A 15,566-nucleotide genomic window follows, 5' to 3' on the forward strand; every position below is an offset into this window, starting at 1 on the left:
TAGTTCCTGGCATTCCGAGGCACTTATGTGGAGCGGGAAGTCGTCTTCTATTGGACTCATTTGTTATCTGTATCCTGTTCAGGATTGCACAGCGCAGGGAGCACAAGACTCAAATCGCGGTGAGTGGGTGTCCTACAGACCTTGTACTTTTAGTATCGGACCTTTTACAGGCTAAGTTTAAAACCTTTACCATATATACATATGACGTATTTGTAAAGAACGTGCGTGTCTCTATAAGGACCTAATTGACTGCTTGAAAGTCATTTCAATAACAGTTGACATGGGCCCAAAGTGCCGACACCTACTTTTTGACGGCGACCGAATTCGGACGCATTCCACCGGCGTGGCCGTTCGCTGTTGGTGCTGGCGATCCCTGCTGCGACATATCGGCAGAGTCGGCCAAAGAGGCCGCCGGAAGCACTTTGTAGCACGTAACGGGGTTGGCATCCGGCGGCGCCCGCTCGTCGTTCACGATCAGCTTGCCCCGTCGGCCGACGCGCATCATCGCCTTGAACCGCTTCATGTTGCCGCCGACAGTGACAAAGATAACCTCTCGAAGTGCCAAGTCAAAACACGGCGTCGACTTCTGAAGGTGGGGCCGAGAAAACACCAATGGAGATGGCTACGTCGACAAAGTCGTCATGGAAAGCGTCGACGGCCAACTTGCGAATAGGGAGTACTACCGAACCGCAAGGGCTATATAGGTTATCGGCGGGAATAGACAGTGAATGATGCCATGCTGACAGCAAAAACTACGAAGACCTTCAGTCGACGGATGATACACCGCTGTCGAAGGCGTGTCGAGGACAAGTCACGAGTTGGCGATTCTATCAAGATATGGCGCAATAATACCAATAGCAGTCTGCAGCCAAGGCGAGATGTCAACTCCACTGGGGGCGAGAACGAGGAAGGCGTCGAGGACAAGCGGTCATCAGCAGTGATGGGACAGATGATGATCCGCGAATCCTGTTTTCGACGACGAATGCTCGCGCAGCTGGGAGTGCGTTCAGAGCAGAGGCATCACAGTTGCGGCGCCAAATTAGTGGAGACTATAGACTCTCCGCGCCGCCTTCCTGTGCAGATAGTCTGTGCCGATGGCGAGAGGGCATTCTATAGTACGCACACACGCTATCGGGCGCGCTCCGTTTTTCGCGTCACCGAGCTTTCTGTTGGCTCGGCAAGCGCAACAGCAGTACGTCACGAGGCGTGCAGGCGAAGCTCCGCAGCTGTGCTGCTCTCGCCGAAGGCCTCTTCTACAGCGGGCTCCCGCGGCAACCGCGCGTCGTTTCGCAGAACTCCTTGAGCAGGGCGCGGGCACGAGGTTTTCAGGAGGGGAGGAGGGGGCGGAGGCGATGCAGGAGAGGAGTTATGTCCTCGTAATAATTTCGCGCGGTCCCTGCTGTAACGACGTGGAAAAGGTGCGCGCGCTTTTCGAGGCGCCAGGGCGTGCGCAGAGCGCGCGCGCCCGAGCTCGAACTCTGGGCGCAGCCGCAACGCCGAGTAACACGGTTGCTGGTTGGAAGCGGCTCAAGTGTAAGCGCCCCAAGGAGACTGTGCGCTGGAGAGACGGTGAGTGCGCTTGATGTGAAACGGAGATGGAGAAAAGTAATATATCCCCCCCCCCACCCCTCCCCCTGCCCCATCTTCTTCCGCCATCCACTATCTACCCTGTCCAGCAGCCGCCAAAAGCAGAGCGTATGTCAGAGATGGTCAGAGGAAACACGTAAAAAGGCGACCGTACAAAATGACGGCGCAATGCAACAGCCGGCTGGTATGTTTCCGATGAAGGTACAGTAGATGGAGGGATGTACCAAACCCTGTTATTTTGAATTATTGGCTATATCATACAGACAAATTATCCTTTCGAAAATGCCGTGTAAAAGTATAAAAAATTCGTCCCGTATACCGAACTGCGCATCGCGCCCATACAATGGTGCTTGTCCTAATGGCTCTGTTCGATCACTTATCCAGACGGGTCGCCGGACATCTGCTGGCAGCACTTTTTCTAGGAAACCTTGTCACAGAATAAACATGACTGAGGGTGGTCTTCGATCATTTGTACTCATATCGCATGCCACAAATTCTTAACCTTAAGATAAACTTAAACGTTAAGCTTAACTGCAGCTCTCGCTTGGTGTCCTTTGTTCGCCGCCGAAGGCGCCGAATAAACATATTCTACATTTATTTTAATTAGCGATTATTATATTAAAATGTAATTTTAAACTGATTACATATTGTTACGTGGTGACAAGCAAAGAAGACGGCAAAACATGGCGACAGGATGAACGATGATTTAATGGCTGGCCTAGCGTGAGGGCTCCTCTCCCGCCACTGCCGATCTACTTCGCAACAATATTTTACGATAGGCAGCGACAGTTCAAGCATTATCTACTGCAACATCGACGCAAAGCCGATTAGGTCTAGCAAGGGCTAGCGAGCAGTGTTCGGCTATCTCTTTATTTGTGGTTTTGCGGAACTTTATTTATTTGTAGCGAGGTGTCCCTTAAGAGGCCTTTCACAGCAGTGCACTCAGAGCAGTGAAACAATAAAGAAGGATGGAAACAATAAGAAAGAGCAAAGAAAGATGGAGATGATGAATGATAAAAGCAGTTCCCAGTCCCAGGGCGCATATAGCAGGCTTCGCATTAAAGAGCTAAAATCCGAACCAAATATATCAGGACCACATGGTTCCATGGCGTTATACAAAAGACACATCATTCGCTGGGTAATAAGGCTTATTTTGTGCGATGGAGCATAAAAACACACGTCTCTGTCGCGCACACCGTCCAGGCACCAGAAGCTTGATCAGGGATGCTAGACAGACGGATTAAACGTGCCCATGTAAACACCTGAAGAAGAAGACGAGGTCCCGTGAATGTCACCTATTGCCACAAAGGTTGTTAGTTCCAGGGCACGTATGGTAATTCCCTTTAGTTTTAACCTTACCGGGGAGCAAATAAGCAGACCGCGCGGTACACATAACATTCGTTACAAATCTTTTTTGTAAATTGTCTATAGGGTTTGCGAAAAGGTGCGGCAGATCGAATTCCATCGAACGAAAGCCACAGTCGGGTCTCGCCGGTACAAGGCCTCGGTACAAGACAACATGGCATGCAATACTACACGGAGGAAACAAGCGTATCGTATTGTTTTGTATTGGGTTTAGTGGCGCATAAGCGGCTCAGGCTATCATGCGCCAGGCACAAGGTTGTATCTTGAGTTTAGTGGAGTACCGGTATATGTATTCATTCTACAGTTTCCTTAAAACATTTGCTTCCTTTCAGAAAGCTAAAAACGCATGACAGATCAACAAGACCATTTTCACCTAAAATCAATGCTGGATGCAACGGAATGTGCTCATTATAAAATCTAGTAAAATACTTTTTCCTTTGTGTTTCAAGTCCTGCGCACGAAAATAAGATGGTTTATGCTATGCCAAATACACGCACACCCTACTGAAAAAATTGTATGAGGCAATAACCTCAGATTTTCTCACACATTCACACTCAATTCACATAAGAAATCACATACAAGTCTCATAGTTTCTTGCACATTATCATAAATTATGTTGATATTTTATAATAATGATGTGCACCCTATGAGAGTCTATGCGATTAGATGATATTTTATGAGGTTATTGCCAGGTAGAACTTTTGGTTTTTCAGTAGGGCAGTTCTGGATTTGACCTCCGGAATGTGAGGCGGAAAGCGCAACCTAGTCTACAAGTGCACATCGGTGTCGCGACTGTCGTCCACTGTCGTCCACATCCATACCTTGGGCGGCGTAGATGCAGCGGCATCGGGTCAAAACATTTCCGAGAGCACTGCAAAATCTGCACTGCAGAAATGCGCAAGCCTGAGCGTTGCTGCGTTGTCCGCGAGATGTGTCAGCGCGATTCCGCGAGTGACAGATACTGCACCTTTCATTTCCTGTAAACCAATTATAGAACGCCGATCAACTTTGATGCCTTCAACGGAGTTGTGTTGGACAATTAAGAGGCGCGCGATGTAACGTGTACTTTCGCATTCCCACCCATTTGTGCAAGCAAATCAAGCCCTTTCCAGCTCGTTCACGTTCGAGCATTTCGAATTTCCCCTCATCGGAATTTAGTCCTGCACCACCGAATGTCGAGTACCACGTGACCCCATTTGGACCCCATTACCCCCCCCCCCCCAGGCTATTTCGACGCCTGATTAACTTAATTGGCTCTAATTAATTACATAATTAACCCACATGCACCAAATTATCTCTACAGCGAGATTTTTCGCCCTCTATCTAAAGCAAACATTTATTTTCTTGTAACTCATTCCGTTTGAGCGTAATCGTGATGACAAATTCTGGTCACACGAACATAGCCATACAATGTTTACGCATTATTAATTACGGCCTAGTTCTCTCTCCCCTTCCCCCCCCCCCCCCCCCCCCCTTCCATTTTTCCTGCTCCTTCATCACTTTGACTGAATACCAGATTGCTTAAGCGCATGTTTACTCCCTTCTGTACTGCGCCCTCCCTCAGTTGATATTCATGTGTTTCCTTGGTTGCAGGATGGAGCCCCAAGCAACGTCACTACGCCAATCAGTGAGCAAACTTAAAAAATAAATAAATAAAAACACCGGTGTGGAGGTCGCCGGAGCGATGGGATGCGCATTGCTAGCCGGTTTCCATGAAAAGGTGCGATCGGAAATGGGGCCACCCAACAACACATGGAAAGTAACGTGTGCTGAATCGTGAGCCGCAGGGTAGACCCTTAGCTTTGTCGAATCCAAGTTTTCCCTGTACAAGATCAACTTTATATTTACGCTACGCGATGAAAGCCGCACACAGGAACTAATATATGTCGCTTGAACTATGGAGGAGGCATTTCCAGCATTGGATACCCCCTCTAAAGCATATTGCTACGAAGACGACGAAGCGGGCAGGGGCGCGGGGCGGAGCGCTCGCGCCAGGCCCGCTCGGTATTAAAGCATATTTCATCGTCATGTCTTCACGTCGTTCTGTTCGTGTTGTGTCGCCGTGCTCCGTCGCTTGTCATCTGCCACCACGTAACAATATTGTACATATCGAAAATAGGCAAACAGCTCGAAGAAGCGCTGATGCTGTCATCGAATTCCACGTCTTTGAGCGCGAGCTATGACGTTTGACCAGGCATACATGATGAATAGCACAGTTTGTTCTGCCCCGTGCTAGGACTTTTTTTTTTTTTTTCGCGAACCCCTCAAGAGCTCTGTAAGTCCCATATGGGCGAGCGGTCTACATGTGTAACAATAAACGAAACTTTGATCATCGTAACACGCCGCTGAGAGTTTGATGAAATGATTGGCGAATTAAGAAGAAAAAAAATAGGCTGCAGAATCAGGCTCAATTTGGTCATACATATTTGCTTCTTTTTTTTTCTTTTTTTTTTTTTTTTTTTTTTTTTTTTTTTTTTTTTTTTAGGATTGCCACGGCCTCTCGATTTCTCAGGAGATCGAACAGCCGAGTCCTTGATATCGCAACCTCGGTATTGGAAAATAATAACGACCAATTTCCAGAAGGGCAAAAGAATGCATTTAAAAAAAAAGCTAAACTAGGCCAACAGCCTTTTCAAACAACTTCCTTCATGTGAAACTGTCGTTGCGTATTTTCTCAAAACTAATTTTCATTTTTTAGAGATACATTTGACTGCGCAATACTAGAAAAGGAAATATGTGTACAGAAAACAAAACAAATTTAAATTGGCTAAACTAAGCAACAGGCTAGTTAAACACTGGGCGCAAATCGGCGGCTGATTCGCGCTCTCGCTCCAGCGCGGCCCTCTTAGCGCAACTTCATCCGAGTTGGTGGTGGTGGAATGCATTTATTACAAAAGGTGGCAGTTCTCAAACTTGAAGTTTTGCTGTGGCTGGTGCAAGTTCTTCGTCGCACGCCGCGCCTCGTTTTCATTCTCGCTCGACGGCGGACACAACCTGGCGTTGTTTGCGGCGATACGCGCTTACACGTGTTCAAGACTCAAGAGTGGCTGACAGCAGCGACGCCACTTCGCTCGCTATGAGCATGAGTCGCAATAACCTCATGCAGATTTCTCATACTGAACTCATACTAAACTCATACATATCTCATACAATCTCATATATTTCTCATACGTTGATTGACGTCTGTATGAGATTATATGAAATTCATATGAGTTTAGTGTGAGAAATCTCTATGAGGTTACTTAACTTATACATATCCCATATAATCTCACATATTTCTTATAAGTTAATTGATATTTGTATGAGATTATATGAGATTTATATGAGATTAGTATGAGAAGTCTGTATGAGGTTACTGAACTCATACATATCTCATACAATCTCGTATATTTTTGATAAGTTGATTGATAGTTGTATGAGATTATATGAGATTTATATGAGTGTATTATGAGAAATCTGTATGAGCTTATTGTGACTCAGCGTTTTTTCGCTAGGGATGTAGGATATCACTCTCGTCCGCTCTTTTCACGCATTGCTATACCTCTTTCTGAGTTCGTATGCAAACAGAATCGGTAACTTGTGCTGCGCCGCGTGCCTGGTGCATAAAACATCGGACTTTTCTTTTTTCTTTTGGCTGCGCAGCCAGTACTTCGACAGTGTCTAGAGCGTAAAACGGAAACCGCTCGAGCGACATTCTAATCCATAGGTTTGTGGCGGCGCTGCGATCGCACGTTTTGTTAGACATGCGGAAACCCCCCGTCCGCTACAGTATATATAAAATATATAGTGTATAAAGAACATATAGTACATAAAATATATAGAATGTATAGTTCAGTGTACCGACGCCGAGCCTCGAGAACGCGACGAGCGTCCTTTCCATCAGCCAGCGCTGCGACATAGCAGCTGCTGCGCCATCCGCACGCTCTTTGTTTCTCGGTGTGTTATTTTTTGTTTGCCCGACTGCCTGCAGATGGAATCTTAGCCGGCTTCCTCTCCCAGTGCTTTCACCCGCTTAGGCAAAGAACAAATTAAGAAACAATCCTACACAATTTAAACACGAATTATCCTATAAGGTATTAAAACGGCAGTAACATGCGCCCTCTATAGCGCGCCCTCCCTAACGAAGGAGTGCACAAGCTTCAAGGTATATTTCTATCACTGAACATACGGAATGCTATTATAGGGAATGCTATGGCCAACGAGGCACATATTCCCACCTCAGATAGTATTTATTCGATTCATTCAGCCATATACTGAGGCATTTAAACAGAGCACAGTAAAGCTCATGAGGTTGTATTTAAAGAATATTGAAAACTCAGTTAAAATCTCGGATTGTTTCGTCGGAGGAATCTGCCTTTACTGCTAACGGGAAGTATTCTGTATCCTTAGTGGCTGAAATATACCCCCGGGGTTCGGGTAGCCCTTGCTTCTGTATGAAGTGCGCTTGTAGATATGTTCATTCCTTTTTTTCCATTGTAAAATAATTTGTGTTTAGAGTGAGGAGGCAAGATAGAGAACTGACACGAATGAATGTCTGCCGGCACCCGTGTCAGCGGTAGCATTACTCGAGAGAACCGACGCAGCGACATTCGCAAGACGTGAGGGAGAAAGATGGTGCACCAGTTTTTTTAATGATTATTCTTGGCTCCGTTCTATTTCTGTGTCCTTAGCAGCGTACCTTCACTTGTCTCTTTCTTTGTCATATCGCCGCCCATCTGCGGTTTCTTATCTTTTCCTGGCCGCTTGGATTGCCTACCTTAGACGGACTTCATCCACGCGACGGCATAGAGTGGGCTCCGTATAACGGCTTATACCGTGGACTCCGTATAACGGCTTATACCGTCCCAACAACGCACAGCACACGGGCGCCTTGCTTTTCGCCTCCATCGAAAAGCTGCCGCCGAGGCCGGGATTCGATAAAATGTAGGACGAAGTACGTGCGAATCAACCAACCGTGCTCTGCCCCTGCTAACAGCCGACACCGGTCCTCGCATGCATTAATGCTAGAACAAACTGAATCCAATTCCGAAACCCGGGTTCGAACCCGACCTCGGCGGCTGCGTTTCGATGGAGGCGAAACGAAGAGGCGTCCGTGTGCTGTGCGATGTCAGCGCACGCTAAAGATCCCCAGGTGGTCGAAATTAATCTGCAGCCCTCCACTACGGCTCCTCTTTCTCTCTATCCACTTTCACTCCCACCTTCCTCCCTTCTCTTACGGTGCGGTTCAGGTGCCCACAGAAACAAGTGTGACAGATACTGCGCCTTTCCCTTCCTGTGAATCAATCAATCAATCAATCATTCAATCAATCAATCAATCAACCAACCAATTCCGAAACAAAGCCACTACATCATTGTCGTCCGCTAATACAATTTCGAAGTAACTGCAAGCTTCGTTTCACTACCCTAGTATGCAGTGATGTTCAACCCTCGTGGTATGGTGCAGTGTGCAGGCCTGCAATGCAGAAATATTTATTACGCGTCCCGCTGTTTCTCGCTTAAATAAATTGAAATCTACGCACGTTCTTGTCGAGTTTGCTTCCTGCCTTCGTCCTTGTGCATACTGATGAGTTCGTTTGTTTCTCCAAACCTGAGCTTTCGCTGCTCTATATAGATCGCGATTCGACGGAATGTTTTAGTAAAAATCAGTTCACGTACGCACCTTCGGTTCCGCATAGGTGGCACGAAGGCTGAGTCACCAAAGTAGTCGGACAGGACAGATTCTTGTCTCACCAGCTGTTGTCACGGGCATGACACGACGCAGAAAATGAAAAGAAAAAAGAAGAAAAAAAAACGTTTCTTAAGTTTTCCAAAAGCTCAAAAAGAGCTGGCTACAATAGTGAATGAAAACATAGTTGCGATAATAATAATAATAATAAATAAATCCGTCCGTACGTCAGGAGGGTGCGTCTTCTCTGCTTTCTCTAGGACGCTCCGCAAGATGTCGTTGGTGTCTTGCAGCTTACGGTTGGCTTCTCTGCAATGTAGAGAGACGAGAACAAGCGACGCCAGTCAGGAAGGGTCATCGGCTCTGATGCTTTCGCAATGTCCCATGAAGTTAACAAAATGGCAATTAAATGTTCATAACGGCATTGTGGATAACCCTACGAAAATTATACTGCACGCCAGAGCCATATTTTTTGTCATGGTCGTGGGTTCACTGCCAGCGTTCGTGCCACGCTTTCTAATTCAAGCCTGCTTCAAAGCTCGGTGCCATTTTATGACTTTCAAGTCTCTCTGACTACCAACAGCTTCAAAAATTCTCAAGTGGACTTTCTGCCAGGCTCCTCTGACTTATTTTAGAGGTAGGAAGAATTAGGTTTAGACATTACCAATACACTTAGAAAGACTTCTGTTAACAATGAGGTGCAGCAAGGATCTTCTGTTTAAAAAGAGTTTTGGCATCGGTAGCAACTTTAAGAAGCAATAAAAAATAAACACCTTTATCAATGAGGCACCAGGTGTTCAGAAAATCTTGGAGTGTCGTTAATTAATTAATTCTATTTGTTTTATATACACATGGAATAATAGGAAGAAAACACTCACATTGACACAGTCTTTATAACAGTGACAATGTATGCAATTAGCTAGAATAGCAGCTTGGGCATGTTGGTTGCATCTTGAGGTAACAGCGCGGAACGTGGACGGGAGAACAAGATCAGAAGACGACACAACGAGCGCTGACTTTCAACAACGTTTATTTTGGAAAACCCTCAACTTCTTATACCCTTACGCCACACATCACGTACAAGTGACTTGCACATCTCAGCATAGTTATAATAAAAAAAAAAAAGATAAATAAATACACGTGCCGCATAACCTTCTCTTGCACACAGCGTGGTACACTCTCTGAACACTCATGGAAAAGATTGCACATTCAGCAGCTCCATTTCTTTTTGTGTTAGCAGCAGGGACGGTTTGCTTACACATCGTTCCCGCAGTCTGGCTATCTCAGCGGCTTCAATTATCCCACAATTGAAGCCGCGGCTTCAAGATAATTGAAGCCGCTGAGATAGCCAGACTATATATATATATATATATATATATATATATATATATATATATATATATATATATATATATATATATATATATATATATATATATATATACAGAAAAAAAATGCAGCTGCTAACTATGGACAGTTGTGCGCGATGTGCGTATTACTCCGCTGAACTGTTAATTATATGCGCACAACTGTCCATAGTTAGCAGCTGCATTTTTTTTCTGTTCTACCTTACTATAACCAGAGTCCTTCATTGAAGGACTCTGCTATAACCATTTCTTCGCGTTGCGAACGGAAGAACGGAAGGTTAAAAATGCAGCCGTTAAGTGCATTCCCGCATTAAAACCTTTACTCGAAATGTCAACTCAAAATGAGCCTCTAATATCTAGTCCTAGCGTTCTCAAAATAACCGGAAGTGACGTTTCAGAACCTTCCCGCGCCTCTTTCCGCCTACGTTCTGAAAATATGTGTGCTACGAGCGCCACCTATGGTCTCTATACTCACTGTAGGTGTTGCAGCTGCTTGGTGGCGAGTCCCTGCTCCTGCAACACACCCATGATCCGTTCTCGTTCGCTGCACGAAAAAAACTGACACTGAATTGGCCATGCCGTGTGTAGCACAGGTAGTTCGGTTATCTGTATACGCGTGCACGACCAGTTTAGGGGTAATCTCCTCTGCTCACGGCTCTGCACTCGCGCCAAGAAAACAAGTTATGGCAAGTCATGCATGTCCAAAGTGCTGCTTCTATAATGTTAGATGTCATCGGTGTATGCTATGCGTTAAACTGGCAACGCATGTCATCTTGCTAGAGCAAGTAAGTTGCGTCCCCTTGCAATTACATAAGGAAAAAACAGTTCCGTATTCCTTCAGTGCGTGAACAGCTTACGACAGCTGCATTAGCTTTGCGTGATAATGGTGGAAATTTGGAGGACGCGCGTTAAAGGCTCCCGTCTATCCTCGCAGCTCATCTTTCGCATACATGCGCTATGCTACTCGCCTAATCCCTTCACTGGTGCCTCTCCTATCTCGCTCTTTGGCACGCAGTTACCAAATTACGTCAACGAAGACTCGACAGAGCTACAAAGCCGCGCCTTAACGAATTCGCAAAAACACGCCTGCGCAGCCTAATGGCATTGTGTCCGACAATCCGAGGGTTCCGATTCCAATCTCTCCCTTTCGTCTCAAAGGAGCTGCCAGAGTCGGCCATGTCATGTGGTACCACACACCAGTCAGCGCCTTTCCATTTACTACCAGGCATGTGACTCCTCGCTCACAACGCCGAGCTGTGACAGGCTCCCACACAATGGGGGTGTATGGCGCCACGCTTAAGCATGCGATACGTGTCGGGCCCCACAAAACATATGGCGCAACCACCACATTGCGACGTCACTTCGTTTTCTGGTACGTTCGCCTGCGGCGTGGCTATTCGATTTCCACTAATCTCATTCTTTTTTAGAAAGCAAATATTCCCCTCGACACCAGCCGATACTCTGAGCAGAGTCAGCATCGCGAACACTGAGACGTGGCTGACGCCCTTTTTGCGGAAGCTTTACAAGGTCCATCACGTGGAACGCCGCAAACAACAATGCATCTCCTTTGCTGCCGTTATTGCGACTCGCACGTGCATACAGTACGAGGATGGGATGAATATACTGAAACCGACGTTTTGATTTCATTTTAGCGCGCTGACGGAACGGGACCCGGCGGTCGTGTGAGTTATCAGGGAATGCCGTATACGTGGCTTCTCCGCAGGTGTTATTGTTCATGCACAGTAGCGCCGTAGATGTTGAAGGAACTTTCAACGGGCCGTTTATAGCGGTCGTGGAGCAGCATGAAGCAACAGTAAATATTTGTTCTAGCCTCACTGCCGCGGAGATTGATATTCAGGGCTCTCTTAGCCGTGAAGTACCCGTGTCCTAACAAGTTCGCACTCCCGAGAATGTGCTGCCATACGTCGGCTTGCAAGCTGATGCTCCCCTTCTACCCTTGTTCAGTGCTCTTTCATGCTGTGTAGCCACCTTCTTTTCCTCGTTCTGCCCTGAATACGTGATCAAGCAACACAGTAGTGGGCCTGACACTTACACGATCTGGTAACTTTCAGGTATAATAACTTTTACTCATTGCCACGATCTGTCAAGTGGAGCTCGCTTCGGTTCGATAATACTTTTCTGGATGACTTTAAACACATGATATCCCACCTTGCACCGCCCATTATTCCGGATTATTCCTCAAGCTCGTCATTGCAGTGTGACTTTCGATCACCTTGGATTACGTTTTCTTTTTCTTGGACGGACAAAAAAAAATACAGTCTGATAAACGTACTAGAAAAGACAAACACCCCATGGACATCGCAAGAGATATCCCCAAAGAAGCACTTGAATACCCCAAGAAAGCCTCCCGGCAGACACTCCAATGTTTGACACCGCAGTAGATTCCCATTATAAACACCCGCTAGATAGCCCATATACAAATACTGCAGCTCAATTGGTACCCATTATATGAACATTATGACAGACAGCTCAATACAAATACCCCATATGCAAGCATCAGTTGTGTGAATTGCATGTCGCTGTCTTAAGGCGAAAGCCTTTATTGTCTCATCGTTGTCGTCAGCAAAATTGTCACGCTTTTGTGGCGGATCTTATTGGTCGAGATGGAATGACGTCATGGAGATATCGACCAATCACAGAGCACCACCAGAGTATGCGCGAATGCCTGCCTTATATGGCCATATAACGATCAATGAGCAATAACTAATTAGCTACTTAATTACTAATTACTAAGTACCAATTACAATTTAATAAGTACTAATTCTTTACTGGTTACTAATTAATATCTAATTTTAAAGTGCTGATTCCTAATTTCTACTTACTGCTTAATTAATAATTACTAATAGATGTCTAGTTTCTAATTATTATGTAATAAATTGATAATCATTAATTAGTGACAGTTGTGTAATTAATAAATTATTACTAAATAATGCCGCGCACCCTGTAAAATCAACCACACAACACTAAACGTTGAACAACTGCGAAGATTCAAGGAACTCGATCTCGTCGCTGCCAAGCAGAATTCACTGAATAAATGCACTCGCAGTGAGAGAAGGAGTAGTCGCTTGCTTTACTCGTAGCAGCCTTCATCGCTACTTGTGCAACAGTCGCGTAGCAGAATGCAGCACTCAGGCTTTCGCCTTTCATCACTTTAGTTACCAAAGTATCCTCGAATATTTTTGCGGCATCGAGCTCGTACGCCCACGTGCACTCACTCGTACAGCGCCCGGCACTTGTCCTCGTACTGCGAGCGTATCTGTGCCAGCTCGGTTCGCGTGAGGGCCACGTTGTTCTGCGTGTCCATGAGGCTGAGCCGCAGCTGCCGGTTCTCTTGCAGCGCCTCGTCCAGCTTCGAATGCACCGATGTGAGCTTGCGGTCGTGTGTCTCGTTCGCCCGAAGCCACTGCTCCACCTGGGGGGCAACAGCTCGATTTTGCTCAAAACTATATGACAAGCTGCTATGTACTAAAAAATAAAACCCAGCTATTTCGCCGACTAACGAAAAGGGTTCTACTTAGGTTGAGTACAATGCTGACAGCCATGGAACAGAAAATGGTAGGTGTAGCGTTGAGAGATAGGAAGCGTGCAGACTAAGACAAAGAAATCACTCGAGTTATTGAAAGTCTATTGAAAATCAATGAGAAGAAAAAATGACATGGACAGGACATGTAGTGTGAAGAGAGGATAACCGACGGTTGATAAGGGCGACGGGTTGGATTTCAAGGGAAGGAAAGCGTACAAGGGGGCCGCAGAAAGTTATATGGAAGGATGAGGTTAAGAAGTTCGCAGGGGTCATGTGGATGCAGCTAGCACAGGACCTGGGTTAACTGCAGGAATATGGCAGAGGCCTCCGCCCTACAGTGGGTATAGTCCTGCTGCTGCTGATGATAATTTCGCCGACTTCATTAACTACTACGATTCCGCTAAATTCAGAAAGTTTGCATATTTGGGGAGGGGGGGGGTTAATTTTTTGCTCAGCATTTTGACAAGAAGTTTAGTCTCCGACCTCGCATTGCTAGAACTTGCCAGCGGACTGATATCCTCTAAACCATGAGCATCTTGTTTTTGTTGTGAGAAATCCCAACTTCCTGTCTATTTTATCCCATGGACCGAGTTTCTTTCAACAGTGAAGCTACATTTATACAACTTCCCAAAGAGTATATCTATCTACAAGCACTTCTCTTCATCGTCTTCTGCACGCTGCAGCTTCATTTGCATTTATTTCACTTTGTCCAATGAAATGACGACATTTTATTGTCGCGCATGTTGTGCATATATGTAAGATGTGCCTGAGTGTATACATGTGATTTTTTTTTGTCTTAAATCTCTTATGTAAGTCACCTGTCGTAAGGAATTGAGGCTTGCTTGGTAAGACCTACAAGTGCATCTCTGTCAAATCCCCGGGAAATTGTTTTGTTATTGTCTGTATAAACCTATAGTTCGAGAGCAGGCAATATTTTGAAAGCAACAGAAGTAAAATAAAACATCAAAAAAATTTTGCTTGAGTGATTCCTTTGCCATGCAATGCGTGACAACCCTGGGAAGTGAGATCTTTCAAACCCGCATTAATGCATGCAAGATGAAATGTTACCATCGTTAAGCGGAGTCAGCTGTTGCTGTTTTTCTGATGAAGCAGAAACCAACACTGACCGAGAGGCTAAGTGCCGCCTAGAATAATGCGCATTTTAAACCTAATGTGCGTACCTATTATGCGGATATGACGGTGTTGGCATATAAAATTACACCTCAGACACGTCAAATATGAGCGATTTCAATGATGTAGAAACTGACGGACCTGAAAAATGACAATAAAGCATCGCGTAAAATGAAAAATTTGTTAGAGGCACTTAGGTATTTCATAAGTGCGGTAAGGCGAACGTCTACCTGTGACTATTCCCTCATTTGCTTCCTTTATTTCCTTTCTTTTCACTTACCACTTTTCTTTCTTTTTTTTTTTATTCTTTCTACTTTTTTTCCGTTCTGGTTGTTCTCTTTTCTTTCTGTTTTTACTGTTTGTTTACTACTTTTTTGCCTTTTACTCTTGACCGACTATTTTCCATTTTATGCAGTGACGAGGTTTGACATTAGAGGTTTGCAACGTTTTTACGCGTTTTTTTTTTAGCATTTCTGACGTGTATTGCACAATTTCGACGTCCGTAGTTGTTTTGACGTCTGCACACTACATCGACGTCCAATGCTATTTCGAAGTCAAATGGACTTTTTTGTCCCTAATTAGTTAACTAATTACTCAACACCAACGAAATTTGGTACATAGAAAGAATTTTCACCCTCTACCTGATAAAACCATTCTATTACTCATAAAGCACGTCATTCTTCGGCAGGGACGGTGTGACACCTTCTGCGCACAGCCATGGACCTTATTAAAATCCGCGTATAAATGTTTGAGCCACTCTGATAATGCAGTACACACAGTCACGCGCACCCCGCAGCTCACACTGGCACTGTAACGCTGCTATACACAAAAAGGCAGCGCCAAGTGAACATTGTTCCTGTCAATAAATAATCCGTGCCTACAAACATGTACTGCATGCGGTCCACGC

The 15,566-nt window shown here is 45.4% G+C and overlaps 1 protein-coding gene across 1 annotated transcript in view; it reads right to left on the bottom strand.

Annotated features, from left to right (window-relative positions):
• LOC146182001 (uncharacterized) overlaps positions 1-15,566 on the bottom strand; it is a 102,098-nt gene that overhangs the window by 29,806 nt on the left and 56,726 nt on the right. The window contains exons 5-8 of the mRNA XM_084575879.1: positions 13,221-13,417; positions 10,460-10,528; positions 8,845-8,926; positions 8,612-8,685 (exon numbers count right to left, since the gene is read on the bottom strand). Coding sequence (XP_084432005.1) covers positions 8,612-8,685; positions 8,845-8,926; positions 10,460-10,528; positions 13,221-13,417 — 422 coding nt within the window. The remainder of the gene's footprint in view (positions 1-8,611; positions 8,686-8,844; positions 8,927-10,459; positions 10,529-13,220; positions 13,418-15,566) is intronic.

Source organism: Amblyomma maculatum, chromosome 8, assembly GCF_055883805.1.
Source record: "Amblyomma maculatum isolate TAMU_Amacu chromosome 8, ASM5588380v1, whole genome shotgun sequence".
NCBI classification, from domain to species: domain Eukaryota; kingdom Metazoa; phylum Arthropoda; class Arachnida; order Ixodida; family Ixodidae; genus Amblyomma; species Amblyomma maculatum.